This window comes from Petromyzon marinus, chromosome 79, assembly GCF_048934315.1.
Source record: "Petromyzon marinus isolate PM22_M1 ecotype Great Lakes invasive population chromosome 79, UKy_Petmar_22M1.pri1.0, whole genome shotgun sequence".
Lineage (NCBI taxonomy): Eukaryota > Metazoa > Chordata > Hyperoartia > Petromyzontiformes > Petromyzontidae > Petromyzon > Petromyzon marinus.
This window is the reverse complement of record NC_133745.1, coordinates 2712548-2729047: the sequence shown is the minus strand read 5'-3', so window position 1 is coordinate 2729047 and position 16500 is coordinate 2712548. Positions and strand designations below refer to the sequence as shown.

The 16500-nt window shown below is 45.8% G+C and overlaps 1 protein-coding gene across 1 annotated transcript; it reads right to left on the bottom strand.

The window, feature by feature from the left end:
- Window positions 1–9753: 9753 nt before the first annotated feature.
- LOC142905282 (zona pellucida sperm-binding protein 3-like) lies at window positions 9754–16298 on the bottom strand. The gene is made up of 10 exons (XM_076056894.1): window positions 16195–16298; window positions 15498–15709; window positions 14951–15067; window positions 14262–14361; window positions 13574–13751; window positions 13044–13179; window positions 12852–12946; window positions 12115–12209; window positions 10873–11001; window positions 9754–9927 (listed from the first exon to the last, which is right to left on the bottom strand). Exons 1-10 carry the CDS (start codon window positions 16247–16249, stop codon window positions 9797–9799), a joined length of 1248 nt encoding a protein of 415 aa, XP_075913009.1. The 5' UTR covers window positions 16250–16298; the 3' UTR covers window positions 9754–9796.
- Between the last annotated feature and the right edge of the window lie 202 nt (window positions 16299–16500).

Sequence of the window (16500 nt, the reverse complement as noted above, 5' to 3'; positions counted from 1 at the left end):
CCGTGCTGGTGAGAGGGGCTTGCTGTTCATCACACCCGTGTTAGTGAGAGGGACCTGCTGTTCATCACACCCGTGTTGGTGAGAGGGGCCTGCTGTTCAACACACCCGTGTTGGTGAGAGGGGCCTGCTGTTCAGCACACCCGTGCTGGTGAGAGGGGCCTGCTCTTCAACACACCCGTGTTGGTGAGAGGGGCCTGCTGTTCATCACACCCGTGTTGGTGAGAGGGGCCTGCTGTTCATCACACCCGTGTTGGTGAGAGGGGCCTACTGTTCATCACACCCGTGCTGGTGAGAGAAGCCTACTGTTCAACACACCAGTGCTGGTGAGAGAGTCCTGCTGTTCAGCACACCGGTGGTGGTGCGAAGAATGCGCCGATCATGGTAGCCTCAGCCGGTCGGTGCTCCCTGTTTTGTCTTGTTTTGTCTGTCAATTCAGTGTTTTGCCAAGATTTTCGGAGTTCTCTAACAAGAGACGAACTTTTAAATATCAGGGAAACAACTCCTGTGGATTTTATTCCTACTTTTCTGCTTCCAGCGGCAGAATTAGTAGGCTTTCTAGTCAATGCCGCGCTAGGCTTTGAGCAAGCAGCGAAACGCCGCCCAAGGGATAAACGGTCGGGGGCTCTAGTACGGCTACGCAGACGTGGGATCCGAACAGTGCTTCCGAGCTTTTTCCTCTCCAACGTACGTTCACTGTACAACAAAATGGATGAACTTCAGCTACTGATGGTAAAAAAAGAAAGACTTTCTTTCATCTTCTCTTTTGTGTTTCACGGAGACATAGCTGTGTGATTTGATTCCGGACACTTCACTACAACTAGTAGGATTCCATCTTGTAAGATCGGATCGTGACATAGCACTCTCCGGAAAGACGACAGGCGGTGGTATTTGTTTTTACATTAACAGTGGCTGGTGTATAGATGTCACAGTGATTCTGCAACATTGTTCTCCACTCCTTGAATCAATTTTTATAACTTGTAAACCGTTTTACTCGCCTCGCGAGTTCGCGTCACTCATTTTGGTCGGAGTTTATTTGCCGCCTTGTCCTCAGGTTAAAGAGGCCCAACACATGCTCGCCGATCAGATTCTGAGTGTGGAGCGAGCGAATCCAGATTCGTTGGTTATCGTACTTGGTGACTTTAACAAAGGTAATCTCAGCCACAAACTCCCCAAATACATACAATTCATTAAATGCCCAACCAGAGAAGGGAACACTCTGGATCACTGCTACACTACAGTCAGTAGAGCGTACCACGCCATCCCCCGAGCAGCACTAGAACACTCTGACCATGCCATGGTCCACCTGATTCCTGCATACAGGCAGAAACTAAAACCCTGTAAACCTGCTGTGAGGACATCTAAACAGTGGACCAGTGAGGCTGTGGAAGATTTGCGGGCGTGCTTAGACTGTACTGACTGGGATATATTCACGACTGCTACCATTAGTCTGGATGAACTCACAGATGCTGTGACGTCCTACATCAGCTTCTGTGAGGACTGCTGTATCCCAACACGTACCAGGGTGAACTTTAACAACAATAAGCCTTGGTTCTCAGCAAAGCTCAGAATGTTGAGGTTGGAGAAGGAGGAAGCGTTTAGGAGTGGAGATAGAGACAGATTCAAGGAGTCGAAGAACAGGTTTAGCAAAGCGGTGAGAGAGGCTAAACGACTGTACTCAGAGAGACTAAAACACCAGTTCTCTACTAACGACGCTGCTTCTGTCTGGAGAGCGCTCAGGCAGATCACCAACTACAAACCCAGAGCCCCCCACACCACTAACGACTCCCACCTAGCCAATGACCTGAACGAGTTCTACTGTAGATTTGAAAGACAATTGAACTGTCCTGAACCACCCCTTCCCACCCAAGAGGCCCCATCCCCCACCCATACTACAGAGACGACTCTCTCCTTTCAGGAGGGAGAAGTTAATAGACTTTTCAAGAGGCAGAATCCACGCAAAGCAGCCGGGCCGGACTGTCTCTCCAGCCACCCTCAGGCACTGTGCTGACCAGCTGTCTCCGGTGTTCACCAACATCTATAACACCTCCCTGGAGACATGCCATGTACCAGCCTGTCTCAAGTCCTCCACCATCATCCCTGTGCTCAAAAAGCAAAGGCCAACAGGACTAAATTATTACAGACCGGTCGCCCTTACAACTGTGGTAATGAAGTCTTTTGAGTGCCTGGTCCTGGCACACCTCAAAGCCATCACAGACCCTCTCCTGGACCCCCTTCAGTTTGCCTACAGAGCCAACAGGTCTGTGAACAACGCAGTTAACATGGCCCTCCACTTCACCCTACAGCATCTGGACGCCCCAGCATCCTATACCCCAGCATCCTATACCAACAGCTGCACCTCCAATCATCTGTCCGTCAAACTCTTGAAGTTTGCGGACGACACCACCCTCATTGGGCTGATCTCTGGTGGGGATGAGTCTGACTATAGGTGGGAAGCTGACAACCTGGTGGCCTGGTGTAGCCAGAACAACTTAGAGCTAAATGCTCTAAAGACAGTTGAGATGGTTGTGGACTTCAGGAAGAATACAGCCCCACTAACCCCCATCACGCTGTTAGACTCCCCAGTCAAAATTGTAGAGTCCTTCCGCTTCCTGGGCACTATTCTCTCCCGCGACCTCAAGTGGGAACTGAACATCAGCTCGCTCACCAAGAGAGCTCAACAGAGGATGTAATTTCTACGGCAGCTGAAGAAATTCAACCTGCCAAAGGCAATGATGGTGCAATTCTATACAGCGATCATTGAATCCATCCTCACCTCCTCCATAACCGTCTGATACGCTGCTGCCATTGCCAAGGACAAGAGCAGACTGCAGCGTATTATTCACACTGCTGAGAAGGTAATTGCCTGCAATCTACCAACCCTCGAGGACCTGCACACGACAAGGACCATGAGGCGAGCGAGGAAGATTATGGCCGATTCCTCCCACCCTGGACACTCTCTGTTTCAGCTACTCCCCTCCGGCAGAAGGCTTCGGTCCATCAGGACCAAAACCTCACGCCATAAAAACAGTTTCTTCCCATCTGCTGCTGGCCAGTTAAACAAGGCCAAGTGCTTACACTGATTTTAACATTTTATCTACATAATGACACCTTGCCGATATTAACTATCTTAACCTATTTGTATTTATTTTTATATTATATCTTAAAGCTATTTATATTCGATATTTATTCAATTTTATGAACTTCAGCCCCTTGGTGTTAGACTTTTAACCCTTATTATTACGGTAAGACTTGTTTAAAACGTATTTAAGATTTTAGATTCCTATATGTTGAATGTATGCACCATCCTGCCAAAGTAAATTCTGTGTCGGTGTGAACTTTCATGGCGAATAAAACCCTTTCTGATTCTGATGGTTCCAATCATTAACATTAAATGTGATTGTACGAGAATCTTGTCTAAACTGTCGAGTTCAAATCGGAGTAATCTTATTCTCTCTGAGATTAGTGAGAGGCTAGCTTTAAACAAAATCCGTTTAGAGTTCGGTGAAGATACAGCAGCAGATGTGAGTGTGAAAGCGATTGGTATTACCTTGTTATCGCGGTATCTCTTGAGTAAGGTAAGCGTCTCGATGAGCTGTGACTTCTTGTCTCGTCTGTTAAAAACTCTAACAGATAAGTGAAATTCCTCCCGGTAAAGGGCATGAATGATGCTTGTGTTGCCTCCGAAACGTCGTGATATATTTTTTTCTTTTCTTTTATTTACTTTTTACCTACGTGAATCCTTGCAGTTACGAAAGCTTCAAATATAGAATTTTGACCACCGCCAAAACTCATCAAAACTTTGGAAGACCGTCAAAGCCTTAGACGGACACTCCAAACCGCCACCAATTTCAACAACAAATTCGTCAAACAACAATAACATCTCCCATCACTTCAACAAAGTTTTCTCATCAGTCGTCCCACCCTCTTCCAATAAATCCACCCGTCAAAAAATCCGTCAAATCAAGGAAACCCCTCTAAACGACGCCCACCAATTTAGATTTGAAGAGGTGAAACTAGCTATCAAAAATGCCAATTATTATTCGGCAATTGGCCCCGATGGCATAGCTATGCCCCACCGCAAACACCTCGGGCTCCTTGGCATAAAATTTCTCGCCTCCACCATTAACACCTCACTCCAGTGCAACCTCATTCCGGCCATCTAGAAATAATAGACAATCATCCCACTTCCAAAACCCGGCAAAGACCAAAATCAAGTAACATCCTACAGGCCGATTTCCCTACTTTGCCCATCAATCAAGATTTTAGAGGCCCTCATCCTCCCAATCATCACCACCACCAACTTGCCTCCTTCATCTCATCAACATGGCTTTCTCCCTGCACACTCAACAACAACAGCTCTTCTCAAACTAACCACTCAAATTGCACACGGCTTCAATAAGAAAAAGACACCATCCCGCACTATCGTCGCTTCCCTTGACCTCCCAAAGGTTTCGACACCGTTAACCACCTCACGCTCATCAACATCATCTAGGGTTCTACGCCACCATCAGGCCTTGCTTGCTGGCTTGCAAATTACCTAAGGGGCCACCAATCATGCACTCGATTGCGTGATATTTAATCCTCATCACGAAACATTCATGCAGGAGTACCACAAGGTTCCATAATATCCCAAGCGCTGTTCACCACCTACCTCCACGATTTACCAACTCCTCCAAAAGGAGTACAAGTAGTCATCTATGCTAGCGACATCACAGTTTACACTTCTAATCAAAATATACCCAAAACGGTAAATTCCATCAACTCCTATCTAAAACGGCTCGGCACTTTCCTAGCCAATAGGTCACTTCAACTCTCAACATCCAAATCAACAACTTTTTCACCCTTGATCCTCATCAAGCCAACTTACATCCCAACGTCATAATAAACCAACGTCTTCCACTATTAAAAACTCCCCAAATTCTAGGTGTAACCTTTGACACCATGTTCAGCTTCGCTCAACAAGGCAAAAACGTCCATGCAAAAGTTAACAAACGAAATAACATCTTACGAGCTATAGCCAGCACATCTTGGGGTCAACAAAAGGAAACTTTAATCCTAACCTACCATAAATTATGCCAGTCCCATTTGGTGCCCAAACCTTTCCTCTGCAGGTTACCAAAAGCTCCAAATCACCCCAAACCAAGCACTTTACCTAGCCAGAGGATGCCACTTCATGGCGCCCATTAATCATCTCCACCAAGAAATCAAAGTTCTTCCGATTAAAAAACACTGCAAGCTTCTCACCGATCAATATCTGGCTTCATGCCACTCGACAACTCATCCTTGCACCTTCTAGGAAAACGAAATTCACCTTGCTTTCTTTCAGCACTACCAACGTGCAATCTACTTTAAACGCTCTTCCAGCAAATAGCACCACAAAATAAATTTTGAACCACTTGCACACCGCTGCCACCATGCACTGCCTAAACGCCTTCAAGCCCCCACCCATAGGAGACGACGAAAAATCCCTGACCCGGTCAAATCGCACAAAGCTGGCTCGACTATGTTCAGGTTACTGCTCCATGCGCTAGCCGATTACCAAATGGAATCGACCCAAACTGCTTCTCTTAGTGGCAAGCAACGCCAGAAAACGTCTTCAGTTTTCTCAGTTGCCAAAAACGCGGACCAAAAATGTAATCGATTGATCTCTGGCTAAACCCTTACAAAGTGGCGACACAACGCCACCTATAAATATAAAGTGTGAGTTCTAAGCGTAAGGAAAAGGAGAGGTTCTAGTCCAGGTGGTCGCCTCTTATACAGAACCCGATACGAGCTGGCCGGATTGGGGGAGCCAGGAGATGGGGACCGAAAAGGAGGGATCTAGCCCCTCGGTAATAAAGCAGGAGCACAACACCGAATGGTGGAAGGATAGTATAATACTGTATGCCCATCAGCCACATGTTTTGATTTTAGGGGCCTTTTTTGCCCACCCCCCTTCCACTCTTCCTTCTCCGCCCTCAGCCTCCCACATTCGGTTTGACTTATTTCCCCTCCCGCCGTCATCCCCTACATTTAAAATGTCCATCTCCCCCCCTGCCCCACCGACGTGGTATCCTCACGTGGTTCAGGCAGCAGCCCCCCTGTACATGGTCCAGTTGCGTTGGGACTGTTCTCTGGGACATGACACTCAGTTACGAGAGTGGAGCTATATCAGGCCCTCGTTTGGTTAAAAACTAAAGACAATGACTTGATGCAAGATAAATATTTGGCCTCATTCAGCTACAATATACTCATTGGTAAATCTGCACATCACGAATAAAATCACCCCATCGTCATCAAGAAACCTAATGACAGTCACCTAACCAGTTGGTTCGTATTCTTGGTTCTTTCGGTAAAGTCACGTAGAAGGGAAACAATAACATAATACAAATATTATTGTTTTATATTTTTATTATTTCCCTTCTACGTGACTTCAACGAAAGAACCAAGTATGAATCCTGCGGTCACGAAAGCTTTAAATCCAAATTTAACCAGTGGTTCTTAACCTTTACTGCAGCCTTGCACCCCTGTGGTTCTCACTCATTAAAACATGTATAATTTAATTAAACAAAGTAGTTGTACGCCTTGTGGGGTCACCTGGTCGAGCAACAATTGGGTCGAGGCTCAAAAGGAAACCGTCCCTTGGTGTGGACCAATCAGTTTCAAGGACAAGGCATATATTATCATAGTATGTTTTTTGTTTGAATTTTGACTGCAGGTATTGTGGTTAATGCAGTCATGAATCCTTGTAAATACGCTTCAGTTTTGTTGCCAATAAAGGGGAAAACCCTATTTTTAAAGTAGTCGTACTTACGTGCCTGTGAATAATTCGTTTGGAAACTTACGTCCTCAAAATAAACTGGCATGTTTCACACCCAGAAAGGGGTATCTTGCAAACCCAGAGGGCGAATGCACCATGGTAACAATCACTGCATCTAACCATCCATAAAAATGTAACAAAGACTTTGCAGCACCGTGTTGGAACCTGGACGTTGTAAATTAGACGTTAAAAACAGAACCTAAGTCAGTGCTAGATCCACTTGCAGCAATGGGATTTGTAACTTTTAATCTTACCCATGTAAGCAGTTACATTTTAGCAAGGGATTCGACCAACTTCCAAGCATGGGAATTGGTGTATTTATGCCATTTAAACGTGCATACTTTGTATAGTGTAATTGTAGGTTGTTGAAACTTTGACATGCATCCAATGGACAGAGCTTCAGAGCTCAGATTTCTCTGGGATGAATACATATTTTGGTTTAAGGCTCTTGGCACTCTGGAAACAAATTTCCACATATAAAATTCCGACTGTCAGCTTACGTACACTAATAAATACTACTATACTCTTTGGTTCTATTGGGTAAAGTCACGTAGGTGAAAATAAAATAACAAAAAATCACGAAGTTTCAGCCACAACACAAGCGGCCTTCATCAGGTGAAGGGACGAGACTGTCTGGAGGACAGCACTGGAGTGAGAGAAGCAACGCTTAGATCACGACCTTTAAGCTGTGTGAGATGAAAACAAAGCGCCTTTACAAAGGAATTAGCATATAATTTAGCATTGAAATGGCTCATTGAAATAGCAAAGTTAAAGTATACACATCCGCAGAGGTACCCCTTGACAAAGGAATTAGCATAGAATTTAGCATTGAAATAGCTGAGTGATTAGCTTGTAACTGGTCACAGAAATAGCTACGTTAAAGTCAGAGCATATACATTCACCGAGGCACCTAGTACTAATCAAACAGGAGAAATTAGTGAAACACAACCACGCTCAGACAGCGGACCTTTAAACTGTGAGCAAACAAGGTGTTCTGACAAAGAAATTAGCATAAATAATTAGCATTTGATCGGCCGATTTTAGGAAAGAGGTGGTGTACGTGCCGGTGGACTTGCCGTTTGGCGCGGGGGGGGGGGGGGGGGGGAGTTTACCTATTGATGGTGTGAAAAGGGAAATTTATAAGAGCTGCGAAAGTTTGGGGTACCACTACTTGAAAAAAATATGCTGCAGAAGAATTCGTTTTGCCGTGTTTGTCGAATTCGGTCAGAGACATGTCGTTTCGTCTCCCCGATATAGCAATCACGTCAGGTACAACTCAATTTGTAAACCCCGGGGTACTGTAAGTCAGGAATGACATCCTTCACGGATGAGATCACGAATTGTGTACTGTATTTAACCGGACCTGGATCTTGTGTTTGTTTAGAATTTTGGGAAATCTTTTTAGTAACGCCTGCTATATATGGAAGTGATGGTTTTGACCGGAATATCAAGTGGTTGTTTCTGTATGGAGGGAGAAACATTTTGGCGGATGGTACGGTCAGAGTAACCATTCCTTTTGAGGGCCAGGTGTACATGTTTTATTGGCTGTTATAGTGGTTGGTCCGAAATGCAATGAGCCCTATGGTATGAAGTTTTGATGAGAATTCTTTTGGGCTGGGTGGTGGTGGGAATCAGGTTTCAAGTAGGAATCTGTGTGGGGGTGAATCCTGTAGACAGAATACCCCAATGAGCCATCAGATCTCCTCTCAAACAGAACATCTAAAAACCAGAACATCTAAGATGTTCTGTTTCTGCTGCCGTGGCTGATCACTGTTACACCGCTGTGGGGGATCACGATATAATTTTCCTCGATACCAAGGTTCTTTGCAAAACCACGGGCTTTTATCAGAGATTTGTTCATGAAACAATTCAGATCTACAAACAGACACAATTTCAACCAAGAAGATGGTTTCAAATTAAGCAACCATTGGAAAGATGTTCTAAATCGAAGTAAACATTAAACTAATTTCAATGGTACAGTATATTTTTCAAGTAGTGGTACCCCAAACTTTCGCAGCTCTTATAAATTCCCTTTTCACACCATCAATAGGTAAACTCCCCCCCCCCCCCCCCCCCCCCCCCCGCGCCAAACGGCAAGTCCACCGGCACGTACACCACCTCTTTTCTAAAATCGGCCAATCAAACGCTAATTTTTATGTTAATTTCTTCGTCAGAAGACCTTGATGCTCACACAGTGTAAAGGTCCGCTGTCTGAGCGTGGTTGTGTTTCGCTAATTTATTCTGTTTGATTAGTACTAGGTGCCTCGGTGAATGTATATGTTCTGACTTTAACATAGCTATTTCTGTGACCAGTTATAAGCTAATCACTCAGCTATTTCAATGCTAAATTCTATGCCAATTCCTTTGTCAAGGTGCTTTGTTTTCATCTCACAGCTTAAAGGTCGTGATCTAAGCGTGGCTTCTCTCACTCCAGCGCTGTCCTCCAGACAGTCTCGTCCCTTCACCTGATGAAGGCCGCTTGTGTTGTGGCCGAAACGTCGTGATGTTTTGTTATTTTATTTTCACCTACGTGACTTTACCCAATAGAACCAAAGAGTATGGATCCTAGCAGTCACGAAAGCTTTAAATCTAGAATTAAATACTACTATTTTTGCATCTTACACATTGCCCGTCTTTGTAATGAACTAACAATGCCCAATTACTGCCACGGTTGTGAATTTCTGGGGCCATTATGGCAGATTAAAGTGGCATAGGAATGCATTTTTTTCATGACATTGTGACTGCTCCATTGTACATGCCAAATAATTCCTGCCAGTTAGGACAATTGGGTAGGTCAAAAATATTTGCCTATATTAGGTACATTCCACTAGTCCTGGCAAGCATGAATTGGAGACCACCTAATCGTTTCCATACTCACCCTCATGAACTGGGGTATGATGTAGTTACACGAACTGCTCGCAACACCAAGCAAAGACCCCACAAGGCCAGAAAAATAATGCACCAGAGTTTTATTATCATAGGTTAAGCAAAGGAAGATCAGAAGCTCGTTTCCAATTCCTTTGAAGGAGTCACGCGACGCCTCTTCGAAACAAACAAAGCCACCGTGGCGCTTGCCGCGACAGCCATCACCAGCGCAGCCACTCCCAGACCAAGGACGGGGGCAGCACCTGTGAAACACCAATTGAGAGAAAGGGCTGGTGGGCAACTGCGGAGCTGTTAAGCTAGGGTTTCCACATGCCAGAGGTTGTGGGGCATTTGACCCATCCAAGTATTTGGTCAAGGTGTACTGTTAAAAAATGTCACGTCACTCACCAAGGTTTGCCATTTAACACTGGTGGATGGGCTTAGATCAGCATGTCACACATCTTATGTTATTAAACAATCAAATATTATTATGTCTGTTAAAACAGCTTGCCATCTTAAAACATATTTACATCTGACGACCAAAGTACATTTAAGGAGGATCATGGCAATATCTGTTGGGCATAGCTTTAGGGCACTGCTACAATATCCGTGTTTTGTACCTTTTCAACTAGTTTTTGGGGAAGGGGGTGGTATTTGGATGTCATAGCCTTTTCAAAAGGAGGAAGAAACCAGACCTTCCAAATTCCATAAAGTTCCGTATAGAGATCAATTATAACAGACTACTAATCTAAGAGGTCAACCAGAGTCATTGACTCATGGACGTCCTGGTTTAGCCTTAATTTAATCAGCTGTGGCGGACGTCCTGGTTTAGCCTTAATTTAATCAGCTGTGGCGAAAAGAGGTTCTCCTTTCTGGCAATAAAACAGGTGTTGATATATTCCTTTCACAAGGAATCAAGTCTGTATTAACCACACGTACTTTTAGTGAACATGCGCCTTTTATATAGATATCGTTTATGAAACGGATTGGTCTGCACCAGAGACAACCTTCTTTATGGCCTAGTCCGAGTAAAACCAGAAACCGTCAAACGGTGAACAGTACATAGATAATTCATGCATCGGAGCATTTTTATCCCTGGGTGAGCGGATACATCATGGGACTGTTTTGCCAGTATCAAAGTACGAAAAATAATAGATTTTACCCCGAGACGGGACAAAATGCGCCAAGAAAGAATCTGGCAGCTTTACCTTCGGTTGCAGATGTAGAAACCCGTGGCTGCTGCCGTTTTGCAGGGCTGCTTGGCTCAGCACCATTTGAGAAGGGCTTGGCAATCACGATGGGGCCCAGCATCACATCTTCCACCGCATACGACGGTCCTGAGTGAGAGGACCACATTTGGAATGTGGCGAATGCCTAGGCTCAAGAGCTTGATTTTTGTAGCCCATATTACCAGGTATCATTAAATGCATTAGTGCATATACATTGTCCCAAAGAAGCGAGTCTGCCTACATCATGATTTAATGGGGATGTAGCGCTGTGGCACAGAAATGGCAAGTCACCCCCCCCCCCCCCCTGCCTCCCCCACAGACTAATTGCTGCTGAAATTTGTGAAACTAGAATTACTTTGGGGTAATTTAAAGCATACGTTTCCACAGATAGCTGGAGGAATGGGGGGGGGGGGGGGGATGCCAGGCCTTTGTGATTTAGGAAATTATTTTAAAAAAATCGAAGACACACCGAACGGTCACAATGGCTGGCCGAAAATCTAAGGAATTCCAGTCTGTGAGAAGACGAGCCGAGGTGGGAGAATTTCGGATACAATTCAAAAGCGAAACTAGCAAATCAGTCTGGCAACGGCAAGATCCCGTGTATGGCCCGCAAAATCAACCAAGGATTGAGAGTCTTGCAGAAGACGGGCGAATGTGTTGCCAAGTGCCGAGTTCGGCTTTGACAGTATCGCTGAAAGTTTAATTTTACATTCATCGTGATGTTTTGAGTTGCAGACTACCATAAGTTGTATTGCACCAAGTTAGAGTTGCGAGGAACTAAGGTGGTGGTCAAATACATGTTAGAAGTTTGAGAATTGAGCGATGAGCTGTGACGAGCAGCTGACCGCGGCAGGAACCCTCCTGAAGCCCAGGGGCCACCAAGGGTAGTTGTGCATGCCAGCTGCTACTCAGAGGACCAGCAGCGCAGCAGGTAATGATTCACCACGAGCGTGTGGACTCGGAAACCCGAGCAGACTACAGCAAAGATCGCGTCTACAAGGATACAGTGGCTATTTAGTTTACTTGCCATATGACAGTATTTATTTCAATGGTGATGCCTCCATTTTTGATTGCCACATACCCAACACCATTATTTAGGTAAGGCTTACATGGTGAATGTCGCAGTTTGGATTTTCTGACAATTTCCTAGAACGTAACACCCTTGATATTCAAGGGTCTTCTGTACATGACTAAATGGCCGATTACGACGGCTGTACTCACCAGTCACTGCTGCCACATCCCTGCGCCTTCTTCCACTGGGGCACGTGGATTCGCAGCAGCTGCACACCGAGTCCGAGCCATCAGCAGAGACCCACCTGCATTTGCACGCAAATGTCGTCTGTAGTTGCACAGGCAATGCTCACGCGTATCCGTTCACATTTAAGGAAAGTGCCGATTGAGCAAACGTTTAGGGCAAGCAACGTACAGTGGTGTACCATTTGGCCAGCACCACTCGACTCAGACTGATGGCGAGAAAACCGCACTCGATGGGAGCAGTGGCCTGGAATACAACTCTGGGCGTAGTTTTGTTTAACTGTATGACATCACCCGACCTGTATAGTCAGAGCCTTCAAAGAAAAGTATTGCAAGTATTTGTAGCATCAAGGGGTAGCCTGTGGCCAGCCCTCGTGATCAGCTTGAGAAAAATCTACGAAGGCGAGGCTCAGTTGATGCTCCTGACATTAGCCACGAGTGAGATTTGAACTGTGGCTAACAGGCAGAGATTTTTCAAAAGGAGCTCAAAGCAATTTCAGACGTCGTATGCAGGCTTCGACCAATAACCACCTGACTACAGCTTAAGATCAGTCCCGTGGGACTGCACAATAATTGTAATACCAATTGCAGGTAAAAACCGAAGTTTGGTCTCAGGGATTTTAGTTAAGCACACATGCAAGGCATGGATTAAGCTATTGGATGGAAGACACAAATTTCTGGGCAATGCAAGGAAGAAGACCAACCTGTATGCAGCCGAGGGGCTGTAGGTGCAAGCTTTATTGACAGTCGTTGGAGATGTTGCAACATCTGCAACCTTCAGCTGGCAGAAGACAAAAACCTGGACAGAGAAGAGGAAGATGGGTTCTCACTCAACCACACTGCCTACTACGTGGCTAAAGGTGGTGTCTGTAGAAGCATGCATGACAGTAGATCACCTGATCGCCATTGTTGGTCAACGTCGCAAGGAAGCGGAAGGAATCTATGAAGAAGCGAAGGACGTTGTCACTTTGCCGGAGCAGGAAGCCAGAAGTAAGGTGAGCATCATACAAGACTTTGCCATCCACCAGACACCTGCACAGACACCGTAGACGTACGACATGTGGCTTTACATAGGGCAGGCTAGCAGAAAGCCAGCGCTCGGAGATGTCGTACGCCTCTTCTACTGTATAATGATGCACTGAGGGTGCGCCAAGCCCACTTCTTAAGGGGCAAGGGGCTCCTCCCACCCAAACAAACCAAAGCAGTCACCAATGGCATACATTGACCACATCTCTCATCAGTAGTGTGTTGACCGACACCACATGACAAAAAGCATTCACCATGCACCTGGGCAGGTTTAACCATCAGAGCAAGATTTAGCGGCATTCCAAGGTCAGGCTCTGTTATATACTCAAGCAGTGGAATGCCACCTTTACGACAAGGAGCATAAACATTCAGACAGGATTAGGAGAGATAGAAATCTCACCCAGAGTTAGAAATTATTTGGTAGCTGAGGGGAGAGTTCCTGTCTGGAACCGGGGTTGCAAAGCAGCTGACCACGAAGATCCTGAGTGGAACGTGGTTCACCGTCTGCACGCTCGCCTCGACATTCAGAGTCTGGCCCAGCTGGTATACGGTGGAAGGTCGCGCCACACTCCAGTCGTCTTCATAAAAACAAACAATTAGACAACATCAAAAACACAATTACCAAGGCCGAGTGCAGACTCAAAGCGCAGCTCGGAAAGTGCTTGCTCACGCCATTGCTTGTGGAAGAATCCCAGAAAAATCATGGGACCTTTTTGCCAGTACCAAAATATGAGAATAGGTTTCCTTTTTTTGGCAACAGGTGTTAAGATGTTGAAACACCAAACTGAAACCTTTTGCAAGGAATGATGTGTCTGCATTAACCACAAAATTTGTGGTCAGAAGGAATCATGCAGACATGATTGCTTGTAAAAGGCTTCAATTTGGCGTTTTAACATCTTTACACCTGTTTTGTTGTCAGAAACATGGGGAAAACCTATTCTTAAACATGAGATAAAGTTTAAGGACCTCGGTTATACATCTGGCCTATTCTTAAATACCAAGCAAACATCTTGAATGGTTTAGTCTAAACTGCCATCCTGGTAGCAGCCATGTGCATAATAGGCAATCAATGTCCTCACACCACTGACCAGTCATGAGCCTCAGCGTGAAGCTCAGCTGCTGCTGCATAACCTTGGCGCTGCTGAAGGGGATCCATGTGGGTTTGATAGCATTGCTGGACACGTTCCCCTTCCTGCAGCGAGGCGGAGATCAGGCACACATTCTCTACAACGAGCAGAGGCGGGCGATTCTCAACAGCACAAATTGTGACCAGATTATTATTGCAATGCCGTTAACATCTTGCAAATAATAGACAAGCAAATATATACAGAACCATATTTTCAGAGTATATTTAACATCGCAAAGTGCAAGACTTACAACCGACGAGGACCAAATAAGAGTAAGTAAGAGACTTGGTGCAATGAATGCTATCCAATGGAGTACAATTCAGAGGACCGTGGTTCACACAGTATGCAATGCATGCACCACTTCAGACGTGGACACTTGTAAGGCAGGATGTTTGAGGCAGGCCATAACACAGGCGCTTGATGTGAACCCATCAGTAAAGTTGGCACCAAAAACCTCCACGACAGACAGTACAGGAAAACTTTCCATGCGTGGATTAACTCGCTGTCATTTTGGCTTTATTGCAATTCAGGCCTTGCAAAGCTAAACAATAAGAAAAGGCACGAAATTTTTAAAGCCAGTGTTAGAATTGCAAGCAGTTTAGCTGGACTTCAAAATTGAAGCAAATATCAACAAGAGACTGCTGGTGAACTCGCCTGGGATAGCGGCAAACGACCGGCACGGCGACGTAGTTTGTGCGGATAATGCCCGTGTTGGACGTGGGGCGGTAGTAGAGGTAGTTCTCGTAAGACAGCAGCTCTGCACTCATCTAAGACGGGAGGAAGACGTGGGGTTTATTACCCAGTGCGATACGAGTGGCATTGAAAAAAAAAAAGCTCAAACACCTTGGTGAAAGTCCCAATGCAGCAGTTCCTTGGTTTAACTAATTTACCTGGCTCATGTCCACCATAAAAACCACATCCACACAAACCATGGCAGATGCAGAGTCCTGATGGAATATGGGAGAATAAAAACGCTCTGATGTACGACTGGTCATCCAGAACAGACCTTAACATAATAATGCAATGACCGATCTACAAATACCAAAGGGACTTCAAAGCAATACACCCCGCTGATATTGAAGAAGTCTGGCTCGACTCGAATGCGGAATTATAGTTCTTATGCATCTACACGCGACCAAAAAAAAAAAGCAGTTGGATTGCGAAGATTATGTTACAGCAGCATTAGCAGCCAGTTACCTGGAGGCTGCTGCCACAGCTTTCCAGTGCGTAGAGGAACGTCACCGTCCCAGCAATGGCGTCGCTCCCAGTGACGGGGCAGGCTGGCACTCCCAGGGACAGGTCACTCGCCTGGGCCAGGTGACCCGTGCCGAACAGGTCCCTGCTCACGGTCAGCGTGAGCGTCGCCTCGTCACACACCACACTCACCGTGGTGGAGGTGGCCAGTGTAGCTGGCGGTGCCGCACGGGACGAGACGCGAGAGTTACCCAAACAGTGACACAGGTGGTCGGTGAAGCCGTAGAAAGTCTCAGAAACTCGCAGTCACAATCATCCACACAGAGCTGCGAATACTTGGGTTCGAATTCCCCAGTAGCACCTCAGTAACTTAATACACGCGTTAAGACAGGTTAAGAATACGTTTTGGCAATCCACTATTGGATCAAGTCTTACACACTGCTATCGTCAGTTTGACCATACAGATCAGTACGGGCTGAATTAGGGCAAAGCCCAGGTCTAGACACTTGTCGCCGATGCTAACATTACCGGGACGCAAATTGATGTTCAGGTATATAGAACAGGGAATCAACCACCACGCCACACTAGCAAACCCATCGTTAGTACGGGTATGTTATGGTGTTCTTATCAGGCAACACGGTAGTTGCATAGAACGACAAAAAAAGATTGAAAATGCATCTTTCAACCAAACTCCACTTACCAGAGGCAAGACATAACAACCCCAAGACCGCGAACAAAGCCCTCGTGGTCTCCATCGCAAGGACAACAAAAACCGAGACTTAGCACGGCGCTAGCAGAGCCAACGCAGCCACTGTCCCGACTCGTGGCTTTTATCTGCGCGCGGGCTCATTCGGTTTCAGTAATGAGCCAATTAACTCCTCCTGCGTACGTGCTGCGTGATTGCGGTGCAGCTCCCACCCATGCACTTGTGCCGACATCGAGCAAACCTCTACCGATGAGACAATGAGTGAGTGGATCCGCTCTGATAAAATCTCGCTGATGAAAC